The sequence below is a fragment of the Nannospalax galili genome, unplaced genomic scaffold (genome assembly GCF_000622305.1).
Source record: "Nannospalax galili isolate Female #2095 unplaced genomic scaffold, S.galili_v1.0 scaffold571, whole genome shotgun sequence".
Classification (NCBI taxonomy): Eukaryota; Metazoa; Chordata; class Mammalia; order Rodentia; family Spalacidae; genus Nannospalax; species Nannospalax galili.
Window position 1 is genome coordinate 2,266,025 of NW_008330297.1, and position 14,722 is coordinate 2,280,746.

Sequence of the window (14,722 nt, forward strand, 5' to 3'; positions counted from 1 at the left end):
GTCTTGGAAGACAAAAGAAAAATGAGGAGGAACCCAACAGAGGGATGCTTTTTGAAGCCCTTGTCAAGAAATTCCAATGGACTCATATGAACATTTGAAATTTGCCCTGTTCTTTTTTCTAGTTCCCTGGCTAGAACTTGTACTGCTCATTACTCTTGCCTTTACTTCTCCTTCATATCTCCTATTCACGATTCAAGGACTTTCTTTTCCCCTTAGAGATAAGAGTTATGCAATTTGGGAGTCTTTTAGATAGAGCCACTGAAGAGGCACTCCAATTGCCTCACCCTGCATCCCTCCCTGTTCAGCATGGAAGAAGCCAGAGCAGTCTGCGTTGTATTCCCTATTGGTAATTTGGGTAACCTCTTCAGAGAATGGTGTGATAAGAACAGGAAGTAGGAATTGGCTAGGCATTTAGGGTAAAAAGACCCCAAAGAAAAGTAGCCAGTTTCTTGGCTAAAAGTCAAAATGTCCTTGGGCCTCTTAGCAACATTCTCTGTTTCAAAGGCCAAAAATGTTGAAAGTATTTGGGAGCTTATATCTAACCCTTAAAAGATTTTAGGGTTACCTCTTCAGAGGGGGGAATGTTAGAGTAGCCAAAAGCCCCATAAAAATAAAGAAGAAAGAGTACGTGAACTTACCAGAAAAAAATGACGGGGAGATATGGGAGGAGTTGGAGGGGAGGGAGTGGGCATGGACTTGATCAAAACACCTTATATGCATGTATGAAATTCTCAATAAATTATTTATTGAAAAAAAATGAAATGAGGTAATTTCTAGCTAAAATCCTTCATTCCACATTTAGACAGACTTGTCTTACTTCTGCAGGGGACAGTGAGCTATTAATAAAACTTAGCAGCACCTGAATGCCAGCACAACTGATAATGGACAGTGAAGGGCCAGAACACTCCCTGGACCTTTCTCCTCAGCTAGGACACCAAGCTGCCCTGGGTTAGGAGGCTCTGCTTCCCTCAGGGGCATGCAGAGAGGGCAGGCAAACAAGAACTTGCCTGTTTGTTCCGAGGTCATATGAGGAATGGCTAGTGGTACCACCATGGTTAGCCTCTGCACCTCCATGATGGTGGCCTCCGTGTATGGCATCCGGGCCTTGTCCATGAGGGAAGGTGCACGGTCACAACCAATGACACTTTCAATTTCTTCATGAACCTTTTCTATGCAAAAAGGAAAAAAGAAACCACAGATAAGCCTCGGAGAGTTGAGTCAGCACTGTTATGCACACTTCCCTTTTCCATTTGCCCACAAGGGATGGGATGGCAATGACGGCCTGATTCAGCACTAGTCATGGATGCCAAGTGGAGTTGGGGGGTTGTGCCACACCAGGACTTTGGAGGATAGTGGAACAGAGGGACCAAAAAAGTACTTTCCATGCAAGGGGGGAGGGGCTATAGTACACTGTCATGTGACTATGGGTTGATGCTCTAGGCTGTGATATCATGAGACAGCCTAAGGTGGTCTCCAATGAGCCTCGCCCATGGGGTTTGCTATAGTTTGCAAAAAGATCATCCTCAAAGGCCTGTGGTCACAGATCTCTTCTTCCAAGTAATGTTATGGGGTAGAAGCTGATGGGAGGGTTTAGGTCACAGATGGGGTGCCCTTGATGAGGTGAGACCCTGGAACTTCCTCCTTCCCTCTCTTTCGCGTCTGCCATGAGCAGACTCCCCAGCAATGATGTGCTGCCTCACCACAGATCCCAAAGCAACAGAACCAACTGGTCAGGAACTGAAACCACAGAAACCATGAGCCAAAATACTGTCTTGGTTGGCTGGTAATCACGTTTTGTTGTAGCAGTGGAAAGGTGACTAAGACAGGGTTCATCTCCTGGTGCGTTCCCTCCCATCTTGTACTGGTTAGTATATACGACCAACAGACAGGAGAAGCCACAGTGTGCCATTTCTTACAGTATTAAAGAGAAGGGATAAGAAAATGGCAGTTCAGGAAAGGAGTGGGCACATTACCCCTCAGACGATGAGCTTCTTAGGAGAGGGGGCCACGCAACCATGGAGGCAATGTATGTGCCTACTCTTGGGTCATGGTGTAGGATGGCATTACAGAAGCAGCATGACAGGGACATAAGCTGAGAGGACATTTTAGACATGATTAGCTTAAGGTAAAAAAGAGTAAAAGATAATCTGCCACAGACAGCATGACAGGGGAACCCGGAAAAGGGGAAGCGAGTGTGGAATGGAGAAAACTGCACCAGCCAGAGTGTGAGACAGCAAGGAACACAGAAAAAGAGCTCACAATAGAGCGAGAAGGATGCACACGTGTGGTGCTGGGTAGGGTGGGCGCCAAGCAAGCAGACATAGAGGATCACTGCTTATAGCTTTTCCTGGGGAGAGGTGTCTGGGCTAGCCTTCTTATCTCAACAGGGGGTGTGGAGACAGCCCAATTTCTCTAGGCCATAGAACAGGTCTTAAAGAGGCAGGCCCATGATTTAACAAGCAGCTCCCGCCTCTGTTCCTCTCTCAAGTCTCTCCCACAGGGGAGGACAGCTGCCAAGTCAGGCAGCCTAATGGAAAGGTCATGGTGGGAAGGCACTGGGGCTGCAGCCAGTAGCACGTGGATTGCCACTTTGGAAGTGGACCCATAGACTGGTTCAAGTCAATAGATGACTGTGGCCCAGTCGATACTTTGAATGTAACGTCATTAAAAAACCCTGAATTAGAATCATCCAGATTTAGCTCCTCCTGGATTCTTGATACTCAGAAACTACAAAATATCAAAGTTGCTGCATTAAGCTGCAAATTTTGGGGGTAATCTGTTACTCAGCAATAGCTAATTAAAAGAGGGAGCTACAATGATGTCCACAGTAGATGTCCTTCAAGGTGTCCAGAGCTCTATTCCTTGGTACTTTGTAAATATGTCATGTTAAATGGTGTCTTCATCCAGTTTTGGTTGTTGCAACAAAAAACTTGAATCTAGATACTTTATAAAAAAAAAAAAAACTCAGATCAGTTTTGGAGGCCAAGAGTTCAAGAACAGGCAGCCCACCTGTTCAGCCATATCACAACATGGCAGATGGCATCATGACAAAAGTACGATCATATGGCCAGTAGGAGGCCAGAGAGACCCAGGGGCCATGGCTGTACCTTTTAGAGCCCACTCCCATGGGAACCAGCCAGTCCTATGAGAATCACATGACTCACTGCTGATACTAACAGACCACAGAGCTGATGACGGGAGAGGCCGAGGGGGCATCTCGGCGCTGTTATTTCTCACTGCAGAGTTAAATTCCTCAATAATTCTGGGATCCAAACTAAGCTTTCCAAAGACACCAAGACCTTATCACCTTGCTGCAGTTGCCCCTTATAAGGTTTTATCACCTCAATATGACAGACACCACCGAGGACCAAACTTCCAGCACATGAACTTTTGATGGAGGGGAGGAGGGGGTACTTTCAAACTGTATCAAACTGACAGCAGACAGCAAAAGGGATGACACAGATGAGACTAAATTAAGGACCTGAACGGGCCTGGTGGCACACGCCTTTAATCCCAGCACTTGGGAGGCAGAGGCAGGCGGATCTCTGTGAGTTCAAGGCCAGCCTGGTCTACATAGTGAGTTCCAGGACATCTGGGGCTACAGGGAGACCCTGCTTCAAAAAGACAAAAAAAAAAATTAAGGACCTGGACGTGGGGGGAGTATACAGGGTTATTAGGTGTACCTAAAATAAGCACAATCACATGGTGTATAATGATGTTTCAATCAACAGCAGGCCATATACACAAGCATGGTCCCATAAAGTTATATTGCCTAGTGATAGTATAGTGGTCTTAGTGAAGTGTGCTCTGTGAAATTCACACAATGAAGAAATCATCTAATGTACATTTCTCAGAACATATCCCAGTTACTAAGCAACATGGGTTTTAAACTCTTCCCCCAGAATTGAGAGTCAGTGGGAGATATGACTAAGAAGCCCAACACTGCAGCTTGGCTTGCTCTGAAGATGGAAGAGGGGCCACAAGCCAAGGAAGCTGCAAAGAGCAGCCAATAGAAACCAACGCACTGCGCTGCCTATCAGTCGCTAGTGCTGTCCTGCTGCTGCTCACTCTCCACAGGGTCTGTGTGGTGCTAGCTGTGACATTTGCTGACTTGTTTGGGCTTGTGATCTCCATTTTCAAAAGAAAAGGAATGTATTCAGGTGGTCCCTTTAGCTCTGGAATGTCCTACTTCTCTAACAATCTTTCACTCTCATAGATTTCTCAGAGAATCAGACTATGGAGAGGAGAGCGGGGGTGAGCGAGCTCTGGCACAGGTCCTTCCATCTGGAACTTGAGCTTTTACCAACATCCTACAAAACACAAACAGTTATTCGGTTTTCCAGACTGAAAACATCAGTGCTTGGGGCCACAGAGGTTGCTATTCCTGACCTTAAAGAACCTGGTTTACCAGGAAGAAAGAGCACATCTATTAATTACTTTGCACATCAGGGTTCAGTGCCATGTACAACAGGCACCAAAGCAGAGAGTTGGTTGTGGTATCTGTTCCAGCAATGAAAAGATCCCCAATGATATAAAACAAGTAATCCTCATTGAAGCTGCTGTTGCTGCTGTTTTTCCTCTCCTCCGCCATGTGCAGAAGGTACATGTCTATGAAGTCCTGGGGGTTGCTGGCGTCCAGAGACTCCTGGTGATCTTTGATGATGTTTTTAAGGAAACAGGTTATGTCCTTTTCAATTTGTCTTAGCTCCTTAAATGGCCCAAAGGGGAGGTAGTAAAGCCAGGAGCATACATTGACCAGGAGGAGCTGGCTGTTCAAACAGATTTCTAACCCTCGAGACATAAAGTCGAGCATCTTCTTGAACTCCCTGTTGGTGTAATCAAAGCGGTGGCCAAAGCACAAAGAGCAGATGATGTTTGAGACGGCATTGCTGATGATGGGGAAAGGGCTGAAGGGGGCTTCCCCATGCTTCTGCATTTCCTCCTTCACATACTGGAACTCCGCAATAATCTTGGGCTCCAGGCTAAGCTTTCCCAAACCAAAGTGACGAAGGGTTGAGTGAGAGAATTTCCTCTGCTGCTTCCAGACTGGACCATAGTGCGCAAACACAACTCCTGCAAAAGGATGCCAAGAAAAGAAAGTCAGAGAGAACACTGCCTGTATTTTTCAAATCTCTTATGCAAAGTTCATATACAGGGAAAGACCACCAGTCAAGAATGATCAGCAATGGGGTGGGAGAGATGGCTCAGTGTGTAAGAGTGCTTGCTGCTCTTCTAGAGGAACCAAGTTTGGTTCCAACTGCTGGTTCACAACTGCCTTAAATTCCAGATGTTTCTTCTGGTAACTAGTTCATCTATTTTCTGTGACGTCCTTCCTTCATCATTTCAGCTGGTTCTCCATCCTTCCCATATGCACTGGTCACTTTTATTGTTGTTGTGACTAAATATCTGGAAGCTACTGAAGGGGGAAGGTTCATTTTGGCTCATGGCTTGGGAGGGTGCAGTCTTAAGGGCGGGAAGGCGTGCAGTGTGAGGAGCTCAAAGCAGTGGCAGTGGAGGTTGCTTGCTTACATCTTGTCAGATCAGAAAGCACATTTGGACCACAGTCAGGGCTGGGCTCCGACCCACAAAGAAGGCCCAGTGGCCCACTTCCTCGAGCTGGGACCTACCTCTTAAGTTCCACAACCTTCCAAACAGTAGCACAAGCTAGGACCATGTATTCAAACACGAGCTCAGGGGAAACTTCCCACTTGAACCCAAACACCATGCTATTCCTGAATGCTTACTGTGTCAGGCTCTGGGGTACAGGATTCAACTGCAGATGAAGCGAAGACCTAGCTCTGTGGTTGAGTTTCCTCAGACTTCAAGGGTTGGGTATAGCTCAGTAGTGCAGTGTGTGAGGAGCATGCACAAGCCCTGGGTCCAACCTCCAGCACCACAGGGGAAAAGAGAAGCATTTCAATGTAAACATCTACATGGTCAAATGCATGTCGGAATATGTATTTATTCCACTGGACTTCCTCCACATTTTACATATACCACTAAGAGTGGATTGATGAGTCATGAAATATGTGTATCTTCAACATGACTAGACAGCGACAAATCACTGCCTGAGTGTACCAAAAACACTTCCAAAAGTATATGAACGGCTTGTTTTGTTTCAAAGAGTTTCCATCACTTGATACTTGCACTATTTTTGTTTTTGCCAATAAGAGGAAGAAATGCACCTCATATGGTTTTCCTTCACTCCCCGTGGACCGTCAGCACGCGTCAGAACAGCGCTTTCCCGTCGCTGCCAGGCTTCCTAGTCCCTGATTTACTCTCACCTGCTATGTGAGAATTTCTTCTATGTATTTTAAGTACATAGTATAGCTCCTCTCTCACCATGTTTTTTTTTTTTTTCCTACTTTTCAATGGTATTATCTGGCAAACAAGTTTTTAATTATACATTTTTTTTATTTTTTGTTGTTTTTTGGGGGGAGGCAGGTGTTGCTCTGTAGTCTAAGGTGTTCTAGAACTGTGCACAGCCACACTCAGCTGTTTATGTGGCTGCTATGGGTCCTCATATTGCACATGCTCTTCCTCACTGAGCCCTCTCTCCAGTTCCCCAATAACCTAGTTTAAGGGCAGCTTAGCACACAGTCCCCACCCTCCATTTGCATGCCCCATCCTCCTTCCCACCATCCTCAGCACCGCCTCTGCCATACACCTCCTATGCACAGGTGGGCTAGTTTAATAGGCTTTGTAGTCTGCTATATTGTCTGCTTGTCTGTCCTGTGCTTAAAACAATTACTGTTATTTATAAATGCAAAAGACTGTTAATTAGTCTAGTAAGAGTAAATCTTACTAATATTTCATTAAGAAATGTTTTAATGTCTACTAGGAAAACCCCTCCCTCCCTGAAAACCAGTTTGGCCCTCTTCGAAGTTGACTTTACACTTTTTTTCTTCTTTTTTTTTTTTGGTCTTTTTGAGACAGGGTCTCCCTGTAGCCCCAGCTGTCCTGGAACTCATTATGTAGACCAGGCTGGCCTTGAACTCACAGAGATCTGCCTGCCTCTGCCTCCCGAGTGGTGGGACTACAGGCATGCACCACCACGCCCGGCTTACTTTGGATATTCTTGACTCTTATTCTTTTATAATTAGCTTGTCACCTGTATAGGAAAGCTTTTTGAGTTACTGAAATTGCATTTATCACAGATTAACTTGATAATTGCCTTCTTTATGGTAGACTCATACTTGAATTTTAAAAATCCATTCTGGTCGTCTGTCCTTATCCTGTAAAGTTAGTCCTTTCACGTGCATTGCAATCACTGACTTATTTCTAACCTATTACTCAGCTTTCTGTTTGTCTGCTGTGTTCCTTCACTCCCCATGCCCTCTCTTTCTTGCCTTTAGAGAAACAGTCATTGTTTCCTCATTCTTCCATTTATAACACGCTTACAGCCTAATTCAACAAACTAAAGTCTGGAGGCCATCTATAGCCTGTACCTGCCTTTTTAACGGCTAGGGAGTTGAGACTGGTTTTCACATTTATAAATGCCTAGAGGAAAAAATAAACAGCAGAATACTTTTGTGATAAATAGACGTCATTGTGAAACTCAGATAGCAGTGTCTACACATACGGTTTACCTGGAACACAACATAGTACACTGATTTGTTTACTACGGTCTGTGGGGCTTTATAGTCAAGGAACTGCAACTTCAACTGAAGGAGGGTAGGCAGGGAACACCCTCTCTGCCAGGTCCAAACCAAGACATAAATTTCCTTATTTTCTTTCACTAGTGGCCAGGTTAGTTGGGTATTCTTTGTCTAAATTTCATTCAGATTGAAATCTTCAAGAGTCCTTTCTTAGTCCAGATGCATCTTGCATGGCCACAAGCCTCAATCCTCAACTCATCTCTAGCCATGAGGTGAGTGAAATGCAAGGCAATCCACGGCATTTGTTTTCTTTTCTGCAGAGGCTGCCGTGGTCTTAGGAACTGAAACTGGACCTGCAGTTTACGAAGATTTCAGACTCTTCCTGTTTTCAGCCCAGAAGCTCACTCCTGCCTCCTCCAATCACTGGTGCCTCCAATTCCTGAGCCTTTCCAAGGCCTTGAAGGGGGAGCACTCTTCACTTCATTCTTATACTCCACAGTGCCCCCGCCCCTGACGCTGAGGTATGGGTGTGTCTACTCTTCTGCCATCCACCAATTCTAGATCAAACTCATCCTTCAGAAACTGTGGACAGGGCTGCAGCCATCTCTCTATCATTGTGGATGGCATGTGTGCTTCTGTTCAGAGGGCTTCTGGGTTATCATGTGTCACCACAAAGAAGGAATGAGAATTGCTCATTCGTCCTTAAAATCCAGAACTTTCTCTTCGTTTACTGAAGCCCCAATAAACAATTTCCTAGGCAACTAAAGTTAGTCAACTCTTCCTGTCTTTAAGTTTGCCAAAGTCATGAAGATGGAAGTAAGCAACCAGTTCAGAAGTTTCTCAAGTATCAGATGGGAAACAATTGTGGCCTGGATGCCAGTGGAGATGGAGAAAAGTGGTGGGACAGGAGACACCATCTGAAATAGGAAGTGACAGGATTTGCAGACTGACTGAAAGGGCATAGGATGGATCTTAAGATAGAAGAGAGGTACTATAAAAGAGAAGGGATGCTGACCTCTCCCTGTGGGGCAGAGAAGCATGTAGATTACATATTCCCAAAGAGGGGAGACCAAGGCATATTTTAAAAAGAAGGTTAAAAAAAGATACACTAATCAGGGTATGGAGAAATTTTAACCCTTGGGCAAGGTGGTAGTTTGAATGAGAAATGTCCCCATAGGCTCCAAGTATTTGAACCCTTGGAGGTACTGTTGGTGGTGCTGTTTGTAGAGGTTTAGGAGGTGCAGCCTTGCGGAGGGAGCAGGTTACTGGGGTGGGCTTTAAAAGTTCACAGCCTAGGGGCTGGAGAGATGGCTCAGCGGTTAAGAACACTGGTTGTTCTTGTAGAAGACCCGGGTTCGAATCCCAGCACCCATATGACAGCTAACAACTGTCCAGTTCCAGGGGATCCGACAGCCTCTTCTGTCCTCCATGGGCATTACATGACATGGGTGCACTCACCTACATGCAGGCAATACACGCATACACATAAAATAAAAATAATAAATAAAATATTTTTAAAAGTTCACAGCCTTGCCCCAGTTCCAGTCCCCCGGCACCCCATCTACCTTCCTCTCTCCCTCCATCCCTCCCTCCTGCGCATGCTTAAAGATGTGAGTTCCCAGCTTTCTACTCTGCCTCCTGCCATGTGCCCCCATCATGGTGGACCATTATCCCTTTGGAACCACAGAGCAAATACACTCTTCCTTCTGTAAGTTGCTTCAGTCATGGTGTTTTATTACAGCAACAGGTAAGTAATTAGTATAGGTTCCAGAGAGTGGGCTGCTGCTATAAATAACCCAATCATTTGTTTTTTGAAGGAATATGGAAGACTTTGGAGGGTTGGATGAGAAAAGAAGCTGAATGCTGCAAGCAGAGCCATGGGCCATTCTAGAAAGCCACAACATACAAAAGCAGCAGCAAATATGATCCCAGGAGGTACAGCTGGCAGCCTTTGTTGGCAGCACTGTTCACGTGGTGCTGGCCTTAGAGACATGAAAGGTGCAAGGGTGAGCGGTCACTGACTTTTTATCTGCAGCTCTACTGCTGAGGCTAGGCAGAGTGTAGCAGGGGCGTCCCTGCATAAAGAAGGTGCTTGGAGGCCAAGAAGCCTTGTAAGATCATTGAATGATGCTGGGAAGGTCAAGCCTGGGTTGTGGTGGAGACCCCAAGACGTCAGAGATGCCAGACTGTGAGATATCTGCCAAGGAAAGCTGCATACAGAGAATGCAAACAGCCCAAGAGAGAGATGAACTTTGCACACAGCATAGCTGGAGGGGTGGAGCCATCTAAGCATTTGGAACTAAAGTCCCAGCCTTTGGACATGGAACCACAGGATTTGATGTTTGCCCTACTGTTTTGGTCTGGTATTTCCTCACTAGGGCTCTAGTCCTCCCTTTTAGAATAGGAAAGTATATTCAGTTCTATTGCATGTTTGAAGTATGTAATTTGTCTTTTAATTTTATAGGGGGTGACAGTTAAGAGAGTGCCTTGGGTCTCAGAAGAGACTTTGAAACTTTGAAGAGTGTTGAGATGTTAAAGACTATGGGGACTTTTCAAGTTGGACTAAGTGCATTTTGCATTATGATATGACCATGAACCTATGGGGATCAGGGAGTAGAATATGGTGAAATATGGTGGTTTGAATGAGAACTATCTCCCAAAGGCTCCAAGTACTTGAACCACTTGGTCTCCAGTTTGCAGAGGTTTAGGAGCAGAGGAACCAAGCCAGTTAGGGTGGGCTTTAAGAGTTCATAGCTTTGGGGGCTGGAGAGATGCCTCAGTGGTTAAGAACACGGACTGTTCTTGCAGAAGACTGGGGTTTGAATCCCAGCACCCACATGGCAACTAACAACTGTCTCTAACTCAAGTCCCAGGGGATCTGACAGCCTCTTCTGTCCTCCGCGGGCATTGCATGACATGAGTGTACTTACCTACATGCAGGCAAAACATGCATACACATAAAATAAAAATAATAATTAAGATATTTTAAAAAAAGAGTTCATAGCTTTGTCCCACTCCCAGTTGGCTCTCCTTCTGCTTTCTGCTTGAAGATGTGGGCTCTCAGTGTTCTGCTCTGGCTGCCTCCTGCCATGATGGACTTATCTCTCTAGAACCATAAACCAAATAAACTCTTCCTTCTCTAAGTTGCCCTGGTGTTTCATCAGCGCAACAGAAAAGTAATTAACACAGGCAATGATTGTGGAAATGCAAAATAGTGCAGCTACTATAGACTGTGCCACAGCAGTTCCTCCAACACTTGAGAATCAAACAGGTTCACTTTTTGAAGGACACACAAAAGACTGAAAGCAGGGAATTAAAGAGACTTTTCACACACATGTTCATAGCAGCATTATGCACAATATTCCAACAGTGCTGGGATATAGTTCACTGCTAGAGCACTTGCCTATCATGCATGAAGCCACAGGTTTAATTCCCAGTATCACCAAAAAAAGAAGAGGAGGGAGGAGGAGGTGAATAAGATAGAAGGGCAGGGTGGGAGGAGGGAGGAGGGAGGAGGAGGAGAAAAACCAAAAAAGAGAAAAGAAAAAAGCTGGTCAAGTATGATCCAGAGCTTGGAGTCTTATTGCCCATGTAGAAAAGCAAGGTGTAAGGGGCCAGAGAGATGGCCCAGAGGTTAAGAGCACATACTACTCTTGCAGAGGACCAGAGTTCAGTACCCAGTACCCACGGAGGGGGAATCTCACAACTACCTGGAACTCTAGCGCCAGAGGGATCTGACACCTCTGGCCTCAGCAGGCATCAGCACTCACACGCACATACCCACACACATACGTATAATTAAAAATAATAGATCTTTAGAAAATGTTTTTTAAAAAGCAAGGTACAGACAGGAAGATCACTAGGGCCCATCAGCCTATTCAAAAAAACTATGAGCTCCAGGTACAGGGAGAGACTCTATCCTTAAGGGAAAATGCAGAGTGACAGAGCAGAACAACTGACATCCTTCCTCCATACATGTGAGCACATGCATACACCACACACATATACCACACACACACATACACCACCAGTACCCCCTACACATAAAGGAAAAAGCACTCAAGTTTCTATTGGTGGATGAATGGATAAAGAAATATGACATATATACATAAGGGAGTACTCTTCAATCTTCAAAAGAAAATTGTCAGGGTGGCTGGCAAGATAAGTTAACAGGTAAAAGCACCTGCTGTCAAGTCTGATTCCCAGAGCATATGGAGGAGAGAACCAACTTCCACAAGTTGTCTTCTGACCTCCACACATGCCCTGTGGCACACATGGACCCACATAAATACATGAATACACACACATACACACACACACACACACTAAATAGAATTTTTAAAATTTAAGTAAATTCTTACTTAGGCTACCAAATGGATGAACCTTCAAAGCATTATGCCAAGCATACTTTGTGACCCACAAAAAAGGAAATGTAGCCCAATTCCACTTATAGAAGTACCTAGAGAGACAAAATGTAGAGTTGCGGTGGCCAGGGGCTGGGTTGGGGCTGGGAAGTGGAGAGTTGTTGTCTAATGAGCATTACCTTTCAGTTTTGAAACAATGAAGGTAGATGGATGGTAGATCAACACCATTGAATTGTGCACGTGGAAATGGCTAGAACAGAAAAGTTTATGTCTATTTCACCATTCTTTAAAGAGAAAAACAAAAGCAGGTAGAATTTCTCCAGGCAACCACAAGATCAGAAGCAAATTCTAGGTAGAAATAGCATAGACGTGAGAGTACCCAGGGGAGGGGACTACGCTGGCCATTTGTTTTTCAGCAGCTTCTTTAAAGTCTTGTGATCATCTTATTTATTTAATATTTCACTGCTAAACTCTGCCCTTATCAGATTCACATCGCCTGGATCCCTACAGGCCTTGTTCAAGGCAAGGAAATACTAGGTCAATGACAGTGAAGTACATGCTGAGCTCCCCCGAGTGGCAGTAATGACTGCCTTATGTATCTGTCCAGGGGTGAAGACCTATACCAGACACAGGTTTACAAAAATATACAGCCTACGGAAAAGTGCAGAGTCAAGGAAACTGACTCCAACATCTGCATACGCACGGGAGAGGCAGTGAGAACAGATGTCCCAGAGAAAAACACATTTAACTAGGCCCTTGATAGATGCGCAGGAGTGGCTCAAAGGCTGGGACCTACCACCAAAAAGATGAAGGGGAAGAAGACTGTGGGGCGAATTGCGGAGCAGTTGGAGGAGGGGTAAAAGCGATACAGTATCCCACAGCAGGCGATAACAGGCTGCAAAACTGCACGTTGGTATCACACAAACAAAGGTTATGTGGCAACACAATCCATTTGCTAGCAGGCTCCTTGCTTGCTTTCTTATCCTTTTTTAATGGAAAAAGAACTTAAACTCCTGCAGTCAAAACTCACTGGGTGAAAAGAATGTTCTTTCCCTCTTTCTAAAATGAACAAAACGTTGGGGTCACAGACCTAAGAGTGAGGCCTCGACTGGGAAAGAGAAAACACCCCTGCACGAACGGTGCCCGACTTCACTTTGGTATCCGCGCCTCTGCTCTACCGCCACTCGCCAGCGGGACAGGATGCAGGGGGCGGGATGCAAGTGGGCAGGTGCAGGTGCAGGTGCAGGTGCAGCGAGCTCCCGCAGCCCCAGTCGCCCGGGTTCGGACCGCTCACCCTTCTCCTTGGTCACGATGGAGATGAGCGGCACCCGTGGGCGGTCACTGAACACCTCGGCCTGCTGCACCAGCGCCTCGCGCACGCTGTCGAAGTCGCTTAAGACCACCACTAGGTGATGGCCCAGGAAGAGGCTGAAGACACTGCCGTAGACGCGAGCCAGCCGGGACAGGAGCACGTGCGGGCCAGGCCCACCCGACTGGGACCCCAGCTCCAGCCAGTACTGCGGCCGCAAGAAGCGGGGCACCAGCACGTGGCCCAGGTTGCCCAGCAGCGGCCAGGGCGTGGGCCCCGGGGGGATGGGGATGCCGTGTGCGCGCCGCAGCCAGCGCCAGCCCAGCAGCGCCGCCAAGACGCACAGCACCAGCGCGCCGCTCCCTGGGGACAGCCACGGACGCGCGGCCCCCGGTGGCTCCGGGGCTGCGGACCTCGGGAACCCGGCCGACGACATGCTCCGCGAATCAGCCTCGGGTTCAGCCAGCTGACGCCACGGCGTCGGCGTCCATCACCCAGGGCCCCCGGCGGGAAGGTCAGGGGCGGGGACAGAGTACGCAGCGCCCACGGGTTGGCTGAGCCGCGCCCTGGATCCGCCTCCTCCAGGCTGCTGTGCCGGGTGAGCGTCCTTCCTCCTGGCGCAAGAGTCCTTAGTCCCTGAGCAGAGAGGCCAGCGATCCTGTACCGTTAGTTTTGTCTTTGAGTGCATGAGTCACAACAGGTTACCCGGAGAGCGAAAGCTTATGGGACTCCATGGGGCCTAAAAAGCGAGAGTCATAGGGTGGGAGGGGCAACAGTGTGATTACTGGCATGAGATCAACCTGAAACCTAAGCTCGTAACGTTAAATGTGACTTGCATAATTGCAAAGGCCTTGAATCCACCTTGGTAATAGCTCTGAGTGCTTACTTTGCTGACTTCTACAGGCCCAAGCTCGTGGTTTCTCGAGATTTGGTTGGCCATAGAATTGTCTAGGTTGGACCAATTTTTATGGCTAATTATTTTGTGGTGCCGGGGATTATATTTTTAAAAATCCAAGGTCTTGTACAGGCTAGAAAGAGTCCTGTCTCTGAGCCAGATCCCCAGTTCCTCCTTTTCCTTCACCACAGACTTGTTTGAAGGCTACAAAGTATAATAAAGGTGTGACCAAAGTACTGTGACGTCTTTTCATTCCATTGACGCATTCTTTTTTTTTTTTTAAATAAGTGATTACAGTGGTGTGCTAAATTTCAAGCCTACAGTTCTCATACTATTTTTGACCTATTTTGTGTTAAGTATATATGTATTTGTTACAGTGAAGAGAAAGCCCCCTTAAGAAAAAACTGGTCAAGAGAATAGAAAGCTCTGGCCTAGTGGAGATTCGGCATTCCAGTTCGGACAAGTCAGTCTTCTGATCGCAGAACGCCCCTAGTTCACCTTAGGCGCTTTACTGAGAAGGTAAACTTTTCCTGCCTTGAACTGGCCTTTTTAAATT

The 14,722-nt window shown here is 46.4% G+C and overlaps 1 protein-coding gene across 1 annotated transcript in view; it reads right to left on the minus strand.

The window, feature by feature from the left end:
* The window catches only part of LOC103742710 (cytochrome P450 2U1), a 23,228-nt gene extending 9,393 nt beyond the window's left edge, over window positions 1–13,835 (minus strand). The window contains exons 1-3 of the mRNA XM_008843781.3: window positions 13,257–13,835; window positions 4,438–5,073; window positions 1,008–1,169 (exon numbers count right to left, since the gene is read on the minus strand). Of these exons, the coding sequence (XP_008842003.1) occupies window positions 1,008–1,169; window positions 4,438–5,073; window positions 13,257–13,707 (1,249 nt within the window). The 5' untranslated portion in view covers window positions 13,708–13,835. The remainder of the gene's footprint in view (window positions 1–1,007; window positions 1,170–4,437; window positions 5,074–13,256) is intronic.
* Window positions 13,836–14,722: the final 887 nt, after the last annotated feature.